Source organism: Argopecten irradians, chromosome 7 (assembly GCF_041381155.1).
Source record: "Argopecten irradians isolate NY chromosome 7, Ai_NY, whole genome shotgun sequence".
Classification (NCBI taxonomy): domain Eukaryota; kingdom Metazoa; phylum Mollusca; class Bivalvia; order Pectinida; family Pectinidae; genus Argopecten; species Argopecten irradians.
Window position 1 is genome coordinate 33,830,023 of NC_091140.1, and position 17,159 is coordinate 33,847,181.

The 17,159-nt window shown below is 36.0% G+C and overlaps 2 protein-coding genes across 7 annotated transcripts in view; one reads left to right on the forward strand and one right to left on the reverse strand.

The window, feature by feature from the left end:
• LOC138328229 (calcium uptake protein 3, mitochondrial-like) overlaps positions 1-17,159 on the reverse strand; it is a 138,845-nt gene that overhangs the window by 59,336 nt on the left and 62,350 nt on the right. For all 4 annotated transcript variants that reach the window (XM_069274938.1, XM_069274937.1, XM_069274935.1 and 1 more), the window contains exon 3: positions 13,096-13,206. In XM_069274938.1, coding sequence (XP_069131039.1) covers positions 13,096-13,206 — 111 coding nt within the window. The remainder of the gene's footprint in view (positions 1-13,095; positions 13,207-17,159) is intronic.
• The window catches only part of LOC138328232 (fibroblast growth factor 10-like), a 117,136-nt gene that overhangs the window by 26,513 nt on the left and 73,464 nt on the right, over positions 1-17,159 (forward strand). The window lies entirely within an intron of this gene.

Below are 17,159 nucleotides of genomic sequence, written 5' to 3' on the forward strand. Positions count from 1 at the left end.
ATGCATCATTCTATAATAACTAAGATTTTGGTTTAAATGTTTTCAAATCAATGTAATAAGCTATAAGAGATCAGGTAATTCTATACAGACCACAAAGAACTTACAGTGACAATTTATATATATAATAAACAAATGTGGAAATATGCACATATTAAATGCCCCCAACCCCTTGTCACAATTTTAACCCCCATACCTAAAATAATTCTCCTCTGTTGTTTTTTTTTCTTTCTTTTTTTAGATGATCTTAAAAAAAAAAGATAATTACTGAAAACTAAAGATAAAAATTCTTATAGCAGTAAACACATGGTCATATACATGCAGATTGATGTACAATTGTTGTAACTGTTTGTGTACAGGATATATGAGACACATTTCCCGTTTCCTACAGGAATTCAGTTTTAGAATGTCTATCAAATGTTTAATTGGAAACTGATAGCTAAGGATTAAAATTATATTTGTTACTTTAGAAACTCTTCAAAAAACTGAATTACATAGTTATCCTAATTGACAATAATCCATAATTAATAAGTAAATGAAAGTCATTAAATATTTTTAAAAACAATATATGTGCTTTGAAAATTCTACCTATAGTGATTAGAATTTTGACATGCATTGTATAGGTCACAAATATATAGCCACAGCTACTAGAATTGTTGGAGGCAAGCTGGAGTATGTGGAGAAAAACCTCTGATGGACCAGGGGACAGTACTTGGCAACAGCCCTATGTGGGATTCAAACTCACGAACCAGAGGTGGAGGGCTATAGTGGTAATTTGTCAAACCATCTAAACCACTCGGCCACTGCAACCCCCTATGATGCCAGTGATTAATCTCAAGAACTCTGAACAGCTTTTTTTTTATATCTGTCAACCTCGATCAACTGCCAGCTTTTTATTCAAATTTTGATAGTTGCTAACTAGCTAATAGGACATATAACAGTTAATTGAGAAATAATAATCATTATATGACATTGTGTTAATTAAATGAAATACAGTTATAGGAGAGATATAATTGGTGGTAGCGGGTACAACTGTGTCATTACAATCATATATGCATCCAATATGTAAATTTCATCGTTTATATCAATTATACTAAACAGTTAAAATAAAAGAACACTATTTATCCTCCATTTCTCACTTTATTCTAATTGCAGAAAAAAATGCATTGAAAAAAAAATTGTGTACTCGAGATCTACTTCAACATATATAACTAAATTTAAAGATCTAGCTAAATCAATGCTATATAAAATATAAATATATACTGATCGAGGCTTGTAAATACTAAAAGTATATATGTTGGTAAAAGTTGTGCCTAGATTCCCAAGGAATGCTTGGGTAATGCATCCATTTTGTATTGTTTTTCGTGTTGATTTTGGGATGTACACACATGTATATGTAAATTCCCTAATAGGGACCTATAGGAAATCAATGATTATACCTGTAGTTTACAGAACCTCCTATTATCACATTATTATCCCTGCTGGGAGGTGCCAAGCCCCCACTGCTAAATAAACATATACTGTCAGGCCTAAACCAACATCAAACCTGACCAGGCCTATAAGTATAACTATATACCTACATAGGTATGATTGGTTTATCATTGTAAAAACACCAATTATTTATTTCTTAAGTAATCTACATGTGCCTTAAACACCTGTCCAAGCTGTGCTTTCTTAGCCTCTGTCAGGGTGAGACAACTCCAGTGGTGACATCTTCAGGTTAGACAACTCTTTATATACAGAACGTGTCAAAGTGTGAAAAACCAACAACCACAAGAAAAAATGGAATTTCAATGTGTTGATTGGTTGTTTGGAAAAACTTTCCAATAAAAATGTTTGTGTTTACGACACGTCAAGCGAGTCATTCTTGCTTGAGAAAACAAAGTTACCAGACTAACTCTACTCTGAAATACAATTCTGACAAACTTGGAATTTCTTGCTATATGTTGTAATAATGGCTCTGGATAATCAGCCTTCAATGAAATTATCAGGGAAGTATCGTTTGAGAGTTAATTACTGGTAAGTACATATTTTTTAATGAGAAGACAAATTTGAATACAAATTTGTTTATTAATCAATATATCATATATAGTTAGCTAGAACTTAATTAAAACCAGTTAAATAATATATTTTTGTGGCACCCTTTAAATAACAAGTTTATGGAATTGTATAAAGTTACAACAAAATTATCACTTAAATATTTCTACATTACGATTTGTTACTAAAAAAAACAAACATAAAAACAATCATTAATTGAATTAATTAATGTACTAAAATTGCATTAGATCGATGTATATTATTTTCTTAATTTTTTTAAGCTCAAATTTTAAATCATTCCCCAGTACAACCATAAAGTAGTCTATCTATAAAAGCAAGATTTTGATCCTCCACTTGTAGATATTTTTTGTGAGCGTACCAAATCATGTTGGGTTATCTTTTGTACCATTCCACCAGCAACGTGGCCCCTCCACATAAACACTTCCTGGGTGGTAACTTAAGCTTCTTAATGACCCATACAGTACTAGACATAGAAGGCTTATATATATACAGTAAACAAACATTTTAATGATGCTGATTAATTTTTTTCAACTAAAGCTTCAAAATTGAACATCTTTTTCAAAAATAAAATCAGAAATAACATTATTAGTAATTAAAAGTCAATCTCCAAAAGTGACTTGCAGTCTTCTTTTTTTTGTTCTTCATTGCAAATTAAAACAGCACTAAAAAAGCTAAAGGTTTTTCCTTGAAAATCTATGCGAAAGATTTCAAACAATCAATGAATTTATATTCATGAAAATTTTAGTGATAACTAATATAGCCAATATTTCTTATTTAGCCTGCAAGGTCATTTATTTGAACAAATTACCTCAACAGGAACTGTATGTTATATTGTTGCCCATATCATACATTACAGTATATACAGAGAAACTTGCCTTTGTGAACCTGCTTAAATTAAGCCACACTATACGTAACTATCAACAAAAATTCAAGCTAAATTCAACTCCAATATTGTTAGTATTTGTAGATGTAGTTGAAATTAAGATATATTAAAGAATATTTATAATGGTTTTTTTGATAACTTTGGTACAGCAGTTGTTGAAAGTCGATACATGTAAACATGCCTTCATTTTAAACTGGTCGTCCTAGAAATTACCATTATTGCCAAACGGCAGTCGGAAAGTTCATGACCCGTTTTCGGAAGAGTTCAGATAGACGTTACGTAGTTACTGTAGTCACATGACATTCTCGGCAACGACATTACAATGTCTTCTAACTTCAGTTTGTTTGACTAAGTGGGACCCACCTAGCGATGTTTAATATTTATTCGATTTTTATCAAAATATTCTGAATCTTAACTTCAATTTAGTCCTGTCTCTGCATGATTTACAATAGAATTTTTTTTTCAAAATAGTTCTAAATCATGAAAAAAATAAGAAAGATACAGATATTGGGCCTATAACAAGATCACTTTATCAGGGTCCTAAATCAGCAATTTCAACACAATGACCTTTGTATTATGACCTTTTCATTAAAACCATAGTTTTCCATCTCTTGGTTACATAATCTGTATTGACAGAAACAGACAAACTTGAGTTACCTTGTATTAATTAATAGTCCATAATCTTGGCACAATCTCTCTGTTTTTAGCATATGTTATAATGAAACGTTGATACTTGTAATCCAGAGATAGCAGGATGGTCCACGAATGACAAATATATACATGTGGCCTTGAGTTATAGCCATCTGTAGGCTGATATATGTACGCCTTTTGAAGCGTCTACGCTTTAAAGATGAAACAAAATACAAATATAATGAATAAGAAAAAACTATAAGTCGGGTATGTATCTAAATTAATGAAGCATAAATCATAATTACTGTCTTGGTTGATGTGAGTGACATGGGCTTACTCCTCTCTATTGAATCATCACTTAATGGACTATAATGAACATGTTGATTGGTGTATCATATCTCGTTACTACATCAGGTCACCGCTGAGGGACTAATTACGTACAAGGATGATTATGATGTCACTAGTAGTAACATGCTTGGAAAAGAAATGGATGATAACTATCTAAGCATACAAGTTAGTACATTAGATCAAACTTTCATAAAAGTTGTGTGCAAGAAGCAAATGCAGATCAAGTCTTATTCAATGGTTTATATTGTATAAATTCCTATCAATATTTATACCATTACTTCAAGCCAACATTATACCTCCTCTGTATAACATCCTATCAACAGCTAAGGTCAACATCCTATCAACATCTAAGGACATTTAAGGATCGACGGCCTCCCCTGTATAACGTCCTATCAACAGCTGTGGTCAACATCCTATCAACAGCTAAGGACATTTAAGGACGGCCTCCCCTGTATAACATCCTATCAACAGCTAAGGTCAACATCCTATCAACAGCTAAGGACATTTAAGGACGGCCTCCCCTGTATAACATCCTATCAACAGCTAAGGTCAACATCCTATCAACAGCTAAGGACATTTAAGGACGGCCTCCCCTGTATAACATCCTATCCACAGCTAAGGTCAACATCCTATCAACAGCTAAGGACATTTTAGGATGGCCTCCCCTGTATAACATCCTATCAACAGCTGTGGTCAACATCCTATCAACAGCTAAGGACATTTTAGGATGGCCTCCCCAGTATAACGTCCTATCAACAGCTGTGGTCAACATCCTATCAACAGCTAAGGACATTTTAAAAAAGGATGGCCTCCCCTTGTATAACGTCCTATCCACATCTAAGGTCAACATCCCATCAACAGCTAAGGACGTTTTAGGACGGCCTCCGCTGTATAACGTCCTATCAACAGCTGTGGTCAACATCCTATCAACAGCTAAGGACATTTATGGACGGCCTCCCCTGTATAACATCCTATCAACAGCTAAGGACATTTAAGGATGGCCTCTCCTGTATAACATCCTATCAACAGCTGAGATCAACAGCTAAGGACATTTAAGGACGGTCTCTCCTGTATAACATCCTATCAACAGCTGAGATCAACAGCTAAGGACATTTAAGGACGGTCTCTCCTGTATAACATCCTATCAACAGCTGAGATCAACAGCTAAGGACATTTAAGGACGGCCTCTCCTGTATAACATCCTATCAACAGCTGAGATCAACAGCTAAGGACATTTAAGGACGGTCTCTCCTGTATAACATCATATCAACAGCTAAGGACATTTAAGGACGGCCTCCCTTGTATAACATCCTATCAACAGCTAAGGTCATTTAAGGACAGCCTCCACTGTATAACATCATATCAACAGCTAAGGACATTTAAGGAAGGCCTCCCTTGTATAACATCCTATCAACAGCTGAGGTCATTTAAGGACAGCCTCCTCTGTATAATGTCCTATCAACAGCTAAGGACATTTGAGGACGGCCTCCCCTTATATAATGTCCTATCAACAGCTAAGGTCAACATCCTTTCAACAGCTAAGGACATTTAAGGACGGCCTCTCCTGTATAACATTCTATCAACAGCTGAGGTCAACATCCTATCAACAGCTAAGGACATTTAAGGACGGCCTCCCCTGTATAACTTCCTATCAACAACTGAGGTCATTTAAGGACAGCCTCTCCTGTATAACGTCCTATCAACAACTGAGGTCATTTAAGGACGGCCTCTCCTGTATAACATCATATCAACAGCTAAGGACATTTAAGGATGGCCTCCCCTGTATAATGTCCTATCAACAGGATGAATATCCTAAACTCTCAAAGAAAAATATGAATTTATAGGCAAGTTTTCTACAGATCACTCAAATATTTATAATGATAATAGTGTCTAAATACCCTTTGAAATATTGAGTTTCTTGTACTTTAACATTTATACTGGATACTTATATGAATGGTTGGAAGGAAATGCCAATAAATGTACAGATCATATATTAGCTATAAAGCATAGAGTTTCCTCAGAAGAAGAATATAGATAATATTTGAGATCTAAAGAGTATTAATATCACTTAGTAAACTGGGTTAATTTTGTCATTTTAAAGTATCATTTCATACCTCAAATATTTTTTTCGACATTCATTCCAAGACAAAATCTAACATGAACTTATTACCAACACAACAAAATATCACCTGTAACAAATTGATATTTATGAGGTGTTTATGTTTCTAGAACAGTTTGAATGCATTTAAAATTGTGCGATTTATGACAGACGTTAGTGGGTTCTGTCATGGCGCCAAAATATCGGCAAGTTGCCCCACTAACAGAGTAGCACTAAAGCCAAAGATACGGCTCTATTAGACCGTACCCTAAGTGCTTTGTGGCGAAAACCAGCATGGGACAAGTATTGTGGGGAAACAATATACAAATGTAGCTCATTGGTATTATTTTGTTTCTTAATTTAGCCGATACTTTTAATGATGGATCACTTCATAAATTTCATAAAAAAAGGCTTCGGGTTAATGTATTTTCCTTTTTATCTTCACCCAAATATTAGGTATCTAACTATATATGCTTGATCATAAGTTATTGGCAAGACATGTGCATCATTTTTAATATTCAGCCTATTTGATCTCTAGACCTTATATCAAGGTCAAGGCCGTTTATTTAAACAAGCTTATAGTAGCCCTTTAGAAGCAAGACAAAGACCTGATATCAGGTCTATTGGCCTACTAGTTATTGAAAAATTTATATCAAAGATTTTAGCCAATTTACAATATATATGCAATTACAAGTTTTAAGTTTGTACATTAACTTTATACTTTATTAATTGTTTCCACATACATAAAGTGGATACTTATATAATGATCTACTAGAAAGGGTGTTTGGTACAATCAAACAAATCTATTTTATTCATTTCACATACAAGAAATTTTCCTAAGGGCCACAGGAGATTGAATTGAATTCCTGTGTTGTGTTGTACACAAAGAGTTCATATTACATACCAATAGATTTACATGGAGAGCCCGCATGACTTAATATATACTTATATTTACTTACCCTATGCACATATATATGTAGCGATCAAAAATTATCTACTCAAGCTTTTTTACAAACATGGAATTTTTTAATTACATTTTATTGAAGTTTTTTTCCTATTTTTACTTTGACTATATAGAGTTCCCATATACCTGTTCATTTCTAACAGGACACACGGTAAAGAATTTGTAAAGATGCATTTCTATTAAATGATGACATTAGATATAGATACATACAAGGTCAATAAAAATATGTGGATTCATCAGAGAACCATACAGAGTAGGTGTTTGGAATGTGTAAGCATGTGAGTGTGAATATTGTCATCACCTGCCATAAACCATTGCATCATAACAATGTCAGGGGAGCAAACTCTTCCGTTACTGTCACTTATGACTGGTACACAGTACATAATCTTAAATTTTAATTTAGCTACTTTAGTGTGTACATGTATTCCTTTTCATTACCAGCCTAATTAATATCACTAAATACTTAATTTCTATTTGCATTTATTTCATCTTATATTTTCAATAAGTATACATGTGTTTTAGACCTTTATATAAATATGTCTATAATTGCTTGATCTGTTGTCTGTAGTTATTGGTCAGTTGTCTGTACAAATACAGGTCTATTCAATTGGGTGTAGGCATGGTCATGATCATTTGACTGTAGGTCAAGTCACTAGTCTGTAGGTCTGGACACTTGTCTGTAGGTCACGTCACTTGTCTGTAGGACTGGTCACTTGTCTATATAACTGGTCACTTATCTGTAGGTCTGGTCACTTGTCTGTAGGTCTGGTCACTTGTCTGTAGGACTGGTCGCTTGTCTGTACTTGTCTGATCTGGTCACTTGTCTGTAGGACCAGTCACTTGTCTATATAACTGGTCACTTATCTGTAGGTCTGGTCACTTGTCTGTAGGTCTGGTCACTAGTCTGTAGGACTGGTCACTTGTCTGTAGGTCTGGTCACTTGTCTGTAGGTCTGGTCACCTGTCTGTAGGTCTTGTCACTTGTCTGTAAGACTGGTCACTTGTCTGTAGGTCTGGTCACTTGTCTGTAGGACTGGTCACTTATCTGTAGGTCTGGTCACCTGTCTGTAGGACTGGTCACTTGTCTGTAGGTCTTGCACTTGTCTGTAGGTCTGCTCACTTGTCTGTGGGTCTGGACACTTGTCTGTAGGTCTGGTCACCTGTCTGTAGGTCTGGTCACTTGTCTATAGGTCTGGCCACTTGTCTTTCTATAGGTCTGGCCACTTGTCTTAAGGTCTGGTCACTTGTCTTAAGGTCTTGTCGCTTATCTGTAGGACTGGTCACTTGTCTATAGGTCTGGTCACTTGTCCGTAGGTCTGGTCACTTGTCTGTAGGTCTAGTCACCTGTCTGTAGGACTGGTCACTTGTCTGTAGGTCTCGCTTGTCTGTAGGACTGGTCACTTGTCTGTAGGTCTGGTCAGCTGTCTGTAGGACTGGTCACTTGTCTGTAGGTCTTGTCACTTGTCTGTAGGTCTGGTCACTTGTCTATAGGTCTGATCACTTGTCTGAAGGTCTGGTCACTTGTCTATAGGTCTTGTCGCTTATCTGTAGGACTGGTCACTTGTCTGTAGGTCTGGTCACTTGTCTGTAGGACTGGTCACTTGTCTGTAGGTCTGGTCACTTGTCTGTAGGTCTGGTCACTTGTCTGTAGGTCTGGTCACTTGTCTGTAGGTCTGGTCACTTGTCTGTAGGTCTGGTCACTTGTCTGTAGGTCTGGTCACTTGTCTGTAGGTCTGGTCACTTGTCTGTAGGTCTGGTCACTTGTCTGTAGGTCTGGTCACTTGTCTGTAGGTCTGGTCACTTGTCTGTAGGTCTGGTCACTTGTCTGTAGGTCTGGTCACTTGTCTGTAGGTCTGGTCACTTGTCTGTAGGTCTGGTCACTTGTCTGTAGGTCTGGTCACTTGTCTGTAGGTCTGGTCACTTGTCTGTAGGTCTGGTCACTGTCTGTAGGTCTGGTCACTTGTCTGTAGGTCTGGTCACTTGTCTGTAGGTCTGGTCACTTGTCTGTAGGTCTGGTCACTTGTCTGTAGGTCTGGTCAGTTGTCTGTAGGTCTGGTCACTTGTCTATAGGTCTGGTCAGTTGTCTGTAGATCTGGTCACTTGTCTGTAGGTCTGGTCACTTGTCTGTAGGTCTGGTCACTTGTCTGTAGGTCTGGTCACTTGTCTATAGGTCTGGTCACTTGTCTGTAGGTCTGGTCACTTGTCTGTAGGTCTGGTCACTTGTCTGTAGGTCTGGTCACTTGTCTGTAGGTCTGGTCACTTGTCTGTAGGTCTGGTCACTTGTCTGTAGGTCTGGTCACTTGTCTGTAGGTCTGGTCACTTGTCTGTAGGTCTGGTCACTTGTCTGTAGGTCTGGTCACTTGTCTGTAGGTCTGGTCACTTGTCTGTAGGTCTGGTCACTTGTCTGTAGGTCTGGTCACTTGTCTATAGGTCTGGTCACTTGTCTGTAGGTCTGGTCACTTGTCTGTAGATCTGGTCACTTGTCTGTAGGTCTGGTCACTTGTCTGTAGATCTGGTCACTTGTCTGTTAAGAACTGGTCACTTGTCTGTAGATCTGGTCACTTGTCTGTAGGTCTGGTCACTTGTCTGTAGGTCTGGTCACTTGTCTGTAGGACTGGTCACTTGTCTGTAGGTCTGGTCACTTGTCTGTAGGTCTGGTCACTTGTCTGTAGGTCTGGTCACTTGTCTATAGGTATATGATTTGTTCTATTGTAGTTATACCTACCCTGGCTATGGAGTTTCTGTATTGGTGTATGGTTTGTCTATTGTAGTTATACCTACCCTGGCTATGGAGTTCTGTATTGGTGTATGATTTGTCTATTGTAGTTATACCTACCCTGGCTATGGAGTTTCTGTATTGGTGTATGTTTGTCTATTGTAGTTATACCTACCCTGGCTATGGAGTTCTGTATTGGTGTATGATTTGTCTATTGTAGTTATACCTACCCTGGCTATGGAGTTCTGTATTGGTGTATGATTTGTCTATTGTAGTTATACCTACCCTGGCTATGGAGTTCTGTATTGGTGTATGATTTGTCTATTGTAGTTATACCTACCCTGGCTATGGATGGAGTTATTCTGTATTGTATTGGTGTATGATTTATCTATTGTAGTTATACCTACCCTGGCTATGGAGTTCTGTATTGGTGTATGATTTGTCTATTGTAGTTATACCTACCCTGGCTATGGAGTTCTGTATTGGTGTATGTTTTCTATTGTAGTTATACCTACCCTGGCTATGGAGTTCTGTATTGGTGTATGATTTGTCTATTGTAGTTATACCTACCCTGGCTATGGAGTTCTGTATTGGTGTATGATTTGTCTATTGTAGTTATACCTACCCTGGCTATGGAGTTCTGTATTGGTGTATGATTTATCTAATGTAGTTATACCTACCCTGGCTATGGAGTTCTGTATTGGTGTATGGTTTGTCTATTGTAGTTATACCTACCCTGGCTATGGAGTTCTGTATTGGTGTATGATTTGCCTATTGTAGTTATACCTACCCTGGCTATGGAGTTTCTGTATTGGTGTATGATTTATCTATTGTAGTTATACCTACCCTGGCTATGGAGTTTCTGTATTGGTGTATGATTTGTCTATTGTAGTTATACCTACCCTGGCTATGGAGTTCTGTATTGGTGTATGATTTGTCTATTGTAGTTATACCTACCCTGGCTATGGAGTTCTGTATTGGTGTATGGATTTGTCTATTGTAGTTATACCTACCCTGGCTATGGAGTTCTGTATTGGTTATGTATGTTTGTCTATTGTAGTTATACCTACCCTGGCTATGGAGTTCTGTATTGGTGTATGATTTGTCTATTGTAGTTATACCTACCCTGGCTATGGAGTTTCTGTATTGGTGTATGGATTTGTCTATTGTAGTTATACCTACCCTGGCTATGGAGTTCTGTATTGGTGTATGGTTTGTCTATTGTAGTTATACCTACCCTGGCTATGGAGTTCTGTATTGGTGTATGATTTGTCTATTGTAGTTATACCTACCCTGGCTATGGAGTTTCTGTATTGGTGTATGATTTGTCTATTGTAGTTATACCTACCCTGGCTATGGAGTTCTGTATTGGTGTATGATTTGTCTATTGTAGTTATACCTACCCTGGCTATGGAGTTCTGTATTGGTGTATGATTTGTCTATTGTAGTTATACCTACCCTGGCTATGGAGTTCTGTATTGGTGTATGATTTGTCTATTGTAGTTATACCTACCCTGGCTATGGAGTTCTGTATTGGTGTATGATTTGTCTATTGTAGTTATACCTACCCTGGCTATGGAGTTCTGTATTGGTGTATGGTTTGTCTATTGTAGTTATACCTACCCTGGCTATGGAGTTCTGTATTGGTGTATGGTTTGTCTATTGTAGTTATACCTACCCTGGCTATGGAGTTCTGTATTGGTGTATGATTTGTCTATTGTAGTTATACCTACCCTGGCTATGGAGTTTCTGTATTGGTGTATGATTTGTCTATTGTAGTTATACCTACCCTGGCTATGGAGTGTTCTGTATTGGTGTATGATTTGTCTATTGTAGTTATACCTACCCTGGCTATGGAGTTCTGTATTGGTGTATGATTTGTCTATTGTAGTTATACCTACCCTGGCTATGGAGTTCTGTATTGGTGTATGATTTGTCTATTGTAGTTATACCTACCCTGGCTATGGAGTTCTGTATATGGTGTATGATTTGTCTATTGTAGTTATACCTACCCTGGCTATGGAGTTCTGTATTGGTGTATGATTTGTCTATTGTAGTTATACCTACCCTGGCTATGGAGTTCTGTATTGGTGTATGATTTGTCTATTGTAGTTATACCTACCCTGGCTATGGAGTTTCTGTATTGGTGTATGATTTGTCTATTGTAGTTATACCTACCCTGGCTATGGAGTTCTGTATTGGTGTATGATTTGTCTATTGTAGTTATACCTACCCTGGCTATGGAGTTTCTGTATTGGTGTATGATTTGCCTATTGTAGTTATACCTACCCTGGCTATGGAGTTCTGTATTGGTGTATGATTTGCCTATTGTAGTTATACCTACCCTGGCTATGGAGTGTCTGTATTGGTGTATGGTTTGTCTATTGTAGTTATACCTACCCTGGCTATGGAGTTCTGTATTGGTGTATGATTTGTCTATTGTAGTTATACCTACCCTGGCTATGGAGTTCTGTATTGGTGTATGATTTGTCTATTGTAGTTATACCTACCCTGGCTATGGAGTTCTGTATTGGTGTATGATTTGTCTATTGTAGTTATACCTACCCTGGCTATGGAGTTTCTGTATTGGTGTATGGTTTGTCTATTGTAGTTATACCTACCCTGGCTATGGAGTGTCTGTATTGGTGTATGGTTTGTCTATTGTAGTTATACCTACCCTGGCTATGGAGTTCTGTATTGGTGTATGATTTGCCTATTGTAGTTATACCTACCCTGGCTATGGAGTTCTGTATTGGTGTATGATTTGCCTATTGTAGTTATACCTACCCTGGCTATGGAGTTCTGTATTGGTGTATGATTTGTCTATTGTAGTTATACCTACCCTGGCTATGGAGTTCTGTATTGGTGTATGATTTGTCTATTGTAGTTATACCTACCCTGGCTATGGAGTTCTGTATTGGTGTATGATTTGTCTATTGTAGTTATACCTACCCTGGCTATGGAGTTCTGTATTGGTGTATGGTTTGTCTATTGTAGTTATACCTACCCTGGCTATGGAGTTTCTGTATTGGTGTATGATTTGTCTATGTGTTATACCTACCCTGGCTATGGAGTTCTGTATTGGTGTATGTTGTCTATTGTAGTTATACCTACCCTGGCTATGGAGTAGTTATATCTGTAGTTGTATTGGTGTATGATTTATCTATTGTAGTTATACCTACCCTGGCTATGGAGTTCTGTATTGGTGTATGATTTGCCTATTGTAGTTATACCTACCCTGGCTATGGAGTTCTGTATTGGTGTATGATTTGCCTATTGTAGTTATACCTACCCTGGCTATGGAGTTCTGTATTGGTGTATGATTTGCCTATTGTAGTTATACCTACCCTGGCTATGGAGTTCTGTATTGGTGTATGATTTGCCTATTGTAGTTATACCTACCCTGGCTATGGAGCTTCCTAAACAACTTGTTGGAACCCTTAGACCTTGAGGGGGTGTTCTTTAGTAGATACTCCACTTCCTTGTCTTTCAGTTTCGTTCGACCAATCCTTGCTGAAAATATACAAAAGGAAAGCTCCGTTACCTTCTGCACCTTCTATAGATTGCAGCCTTCAATCGGATATATAGTTCCATTTAAATATCTAATTCTCCTTTGGATTGGAGTAATTCACAATATCTAATATGCAACTTTATGCATAACCAAAACATACATATTTATATAACCACTGCATTGGTGCATTCAGTTGTCATCAAAAAAGATACCACAAAAACTCTCAATAAAATATTTGGAATGTACAGTACTGAATTCTCTATCATTTAAATTTAAATTCACTAGATAAAAGATTAAAAATGATCAATTGAAGAGGATATCAGGTTAATGAAAAGACTGAAGTGGCCAATATGTGACAAAATTTGACATCCATGTTTCTATAGTAATAATATTACTTCTCATCAATTGTGTAGCTTAGATTGGTAATACCAAAGTAAGAAAATAACTTTTATACAGAGAAAGATTGTATCAAATATGGGCATTGATACTTGGATATAAATACATTTAGATTACAATTGAAACAAAGGGTCCAAAGGTAACAACAGGATGATTTTTATGATTGCTACAGTATAAAGATAGTTATAATTAGCTCAGTAAAGTTTAAAACAAATATATCTAGTCAACATTTTTTTTCTCAAAAAAAAAAAAAATGTGTTGAATTCTGCACATTTACGTCTGCATCACACATATCCGATTCTGCAGTCAAGCATGGCACCCTCCCCCATGTGGCGAACCTGCTTTGTACTGCAGAAAAAGACCAACCCCTAATTGTTTTATAGAAAAAAAAACATGTAAAGAATGCAAGATTTTTGCAACAGAATTTAATCTATAAAGATAAGATATACATAAATGTGAACAGATAGCACTTCCTTAACATACACCACAGTCACAAGTCATTAGAATCACACAAAAGCTTTGCAGCAATGCAGAGCAGAGATGCAAGTCAAGATTGTCAAAGACCTTGATGTATCCCGGACATTTTTTCTCATTGGAGAGAAAAAATATGCTCCAGTTGCTTCCATGTTTTTTGGTTTATGCACGACAGGCAATGGACATGTTATCAAAGCGAGAAACCACAGATACTAAAGTTTCTATTCAAGTCTGAAGCTGATAAACATGGGAAAATGTTTTAACAAATCAGCAATACTAAAAGAAACATGTAGGAAATCCACTAAAGGTGTCGTTCTTCAGAAAATATATCACACCTTAAAAAACTTTCAAAAGAAACATCAATTAAACCACTAAATGTACAGCGAAGCGGTTCCCTAGAAAATATATTACAGTAAAACATGTTTATAGCTAACCTCTAGGGGCCAACAAAATCACTTTGTTATAAGCATATTTCGCTATACTCTTATTACAGATATTTTATAAAAACTTTTAACAGGGAATGAAAATTACTATGTTATAACCATGAGTTTGATGTAAACGTGTGTTACCTTAATTAAGTTTTTGAAAGAAACTTTATCAATTAAATGTGTTTAAAATTTTTCACCAAGGAAATAAGAATGATATATATAGTACCAGTGAAATAGAAGGATTTTTTACACTTCTCAGTTTTTGTTAATTTTAACTTTATATTTGTTCCGTGACGCATAATATTGATGAAATGTGTTAGTGATAATAGAACTAACTGTACTTTGTACAATGATCTTCTAGCATTATGAAAACACTTTCTTGGTGTTCAAAATTATCAATTTCAACCAAATTTGTCTTTTGACATTTGACCTGAGCCTTTGTTGCCTGGGTGTTCTTTATAGACAGGTATAACTGTATCTCTTGTATGATGTTGGGTTACAGTTTCTGTAAGTCAAATATGTCTATATAGACCACTCAAAGGACAGAGGGAAAGTGGTCTTTATACACAGGCTGAAATGTGTTGAAATTTGTCATTTGAGGCCCTTGACAAGGAGTCTTATTAAACAGGTGGTCTATATACAGAGGTGGTCACTAAGACAGGCTTTAGTATAATATGATATTTTTAACCTGTCTAAAAGATGATTTCCAATGGAAAATGTCTTTTAACCAATTTTGTCCTAGAAGAGGTCAGACATTAAAACGCAAAGAGGACAGACATTAATTAGAGGATAAAGAGGTCAGACATTAATTAGAACGTAAAGAGGTCAAACATTAATTAGAACGTAAAGAGGTCAGACAATAATTAGAGCATAAAGAGGTCAGACATTAATTAGAATGTAAAGAGGTCAAACATTAATTAGAACGTAAAGAGGTCAGACAATAATTAGAACATAAAGAGGTCATACATTAATTAGAATGTAAAGAGGTCAGACATTAATTAGAATGTAAAGAGGTCAGACATTAATTAGAACGTAAAGAGGTCAGACATTAATTAGAACGTAAAGAGGTCATACATTAATTAGAACATAAAGAGGTCATACATTAATTAGAACATAAAGAGGTCAGACATTAATTAGAACGTAAAGAGGTCAGACATTAATTAGAACGTAAAGAGGTCAGACAATAATTAGAACATAAAGAGGTCATACATTAAGTAGAATGTAAAGAGGTCAGACATTAATTAGAACATAAAGCGGTCATACATTAATTAGAACGTAAAGAGGTCAGACATTAATTAGAACGTAAAGAGGTCTGACAATAATTAGAACATAAAGAGGTCATACATTAATTAGAATGTAAAGAGGTCAGACATTAATTAGAATGTAAAGAGGTCAGACATTAATTAGAACGTAAAAAGGTCAAACATTAATTAGAACGTAAAGAGGTCAGACAATAATTATAACATAAAGAGGTCAGACATTAATTAGAATGTAAAGAGGTCAGACATTAATTAGAATGTAAAGAGGTCAGACATTAATTAGAATGTAAGTGGATATATATAGCAGGTGGAGCATTTCTTATTATAGAGTGGGTGATCAATGGCAATGGTACTGCTGCTACAGGGTTTTCCTCTGGCACTCCGGTTTCGTCCCTCTCTAACACCCCTAAGCCTTTCAAGCTTAATATCTAGTCCATCGAAAGTGATTTAGGTATGTTCTAAAATTTGTATCTTAAATTAATCCATGTAAAATAAACAAAGTTTAAAGTTTAATTATTGACTTACAGCATATAGAATCAAAAGAGAATTGCAATGGTATGTTATTGGTATGAACTTTCTTAAAGCCATGATGAAAACAGAGAAATACCCCAGATAGAAATCTCACTGTACAGGCAGTTTCCCACCACATGTGTAAGATTCTATCAGAGCTGCGCTAATGCATCAACATCTTCACCACAACATCGGAAAATAAATATCTGCCTTAACGAAATCTCGAAAACATTCTGCAAAAACTGATTCAACAAATTTTAACCATCAAGACAATAGCATATAGGTATATAAAATAAATATTTATCCAATTGAAACTTTGAATCTTTTGTTTCAATTAATTCAACAATATTTGAATTAGATTTAAACACAGTAAGCTAACCATGCTTTAATTTTCTGACATTGTCTCTATTTTCCACATCCTTCCTTGGACAAACATCTTCACTAGTGCATGCTAGAGATGAGCTGATAATCTGTTCTAATCTCCTCCTCGCCCCATTATCCCTAATCTCTCCCCCTGCCCTATATCGTGATCCCCCATCTAGGAGTGAGCACAGACAGTTAATCCGCCCGCCCCCATCTACTCCAGACACAAGAAGGATATCCTTGTTTATTTTCATATATTCGTGTAGAATGGATTTTTATATAGATATCCTTTCATGTCCATTTGTAACAGACACCCCTCATAATCTAACATAAGAGGGATATGAATGTTATAGTTTTCTATTTTTAACACCTTCCCTATTTAGATGAATCAAACATTTCCTAAAACACTAGATTACAAGGAATATGTTCAATAATATCCTGTGTAAACATGAAAGAGATTTCCTATTTCAGGAAATACTTTTATTTTTATGTAGAAGTATGATTTGTATATATATACATTTGTAT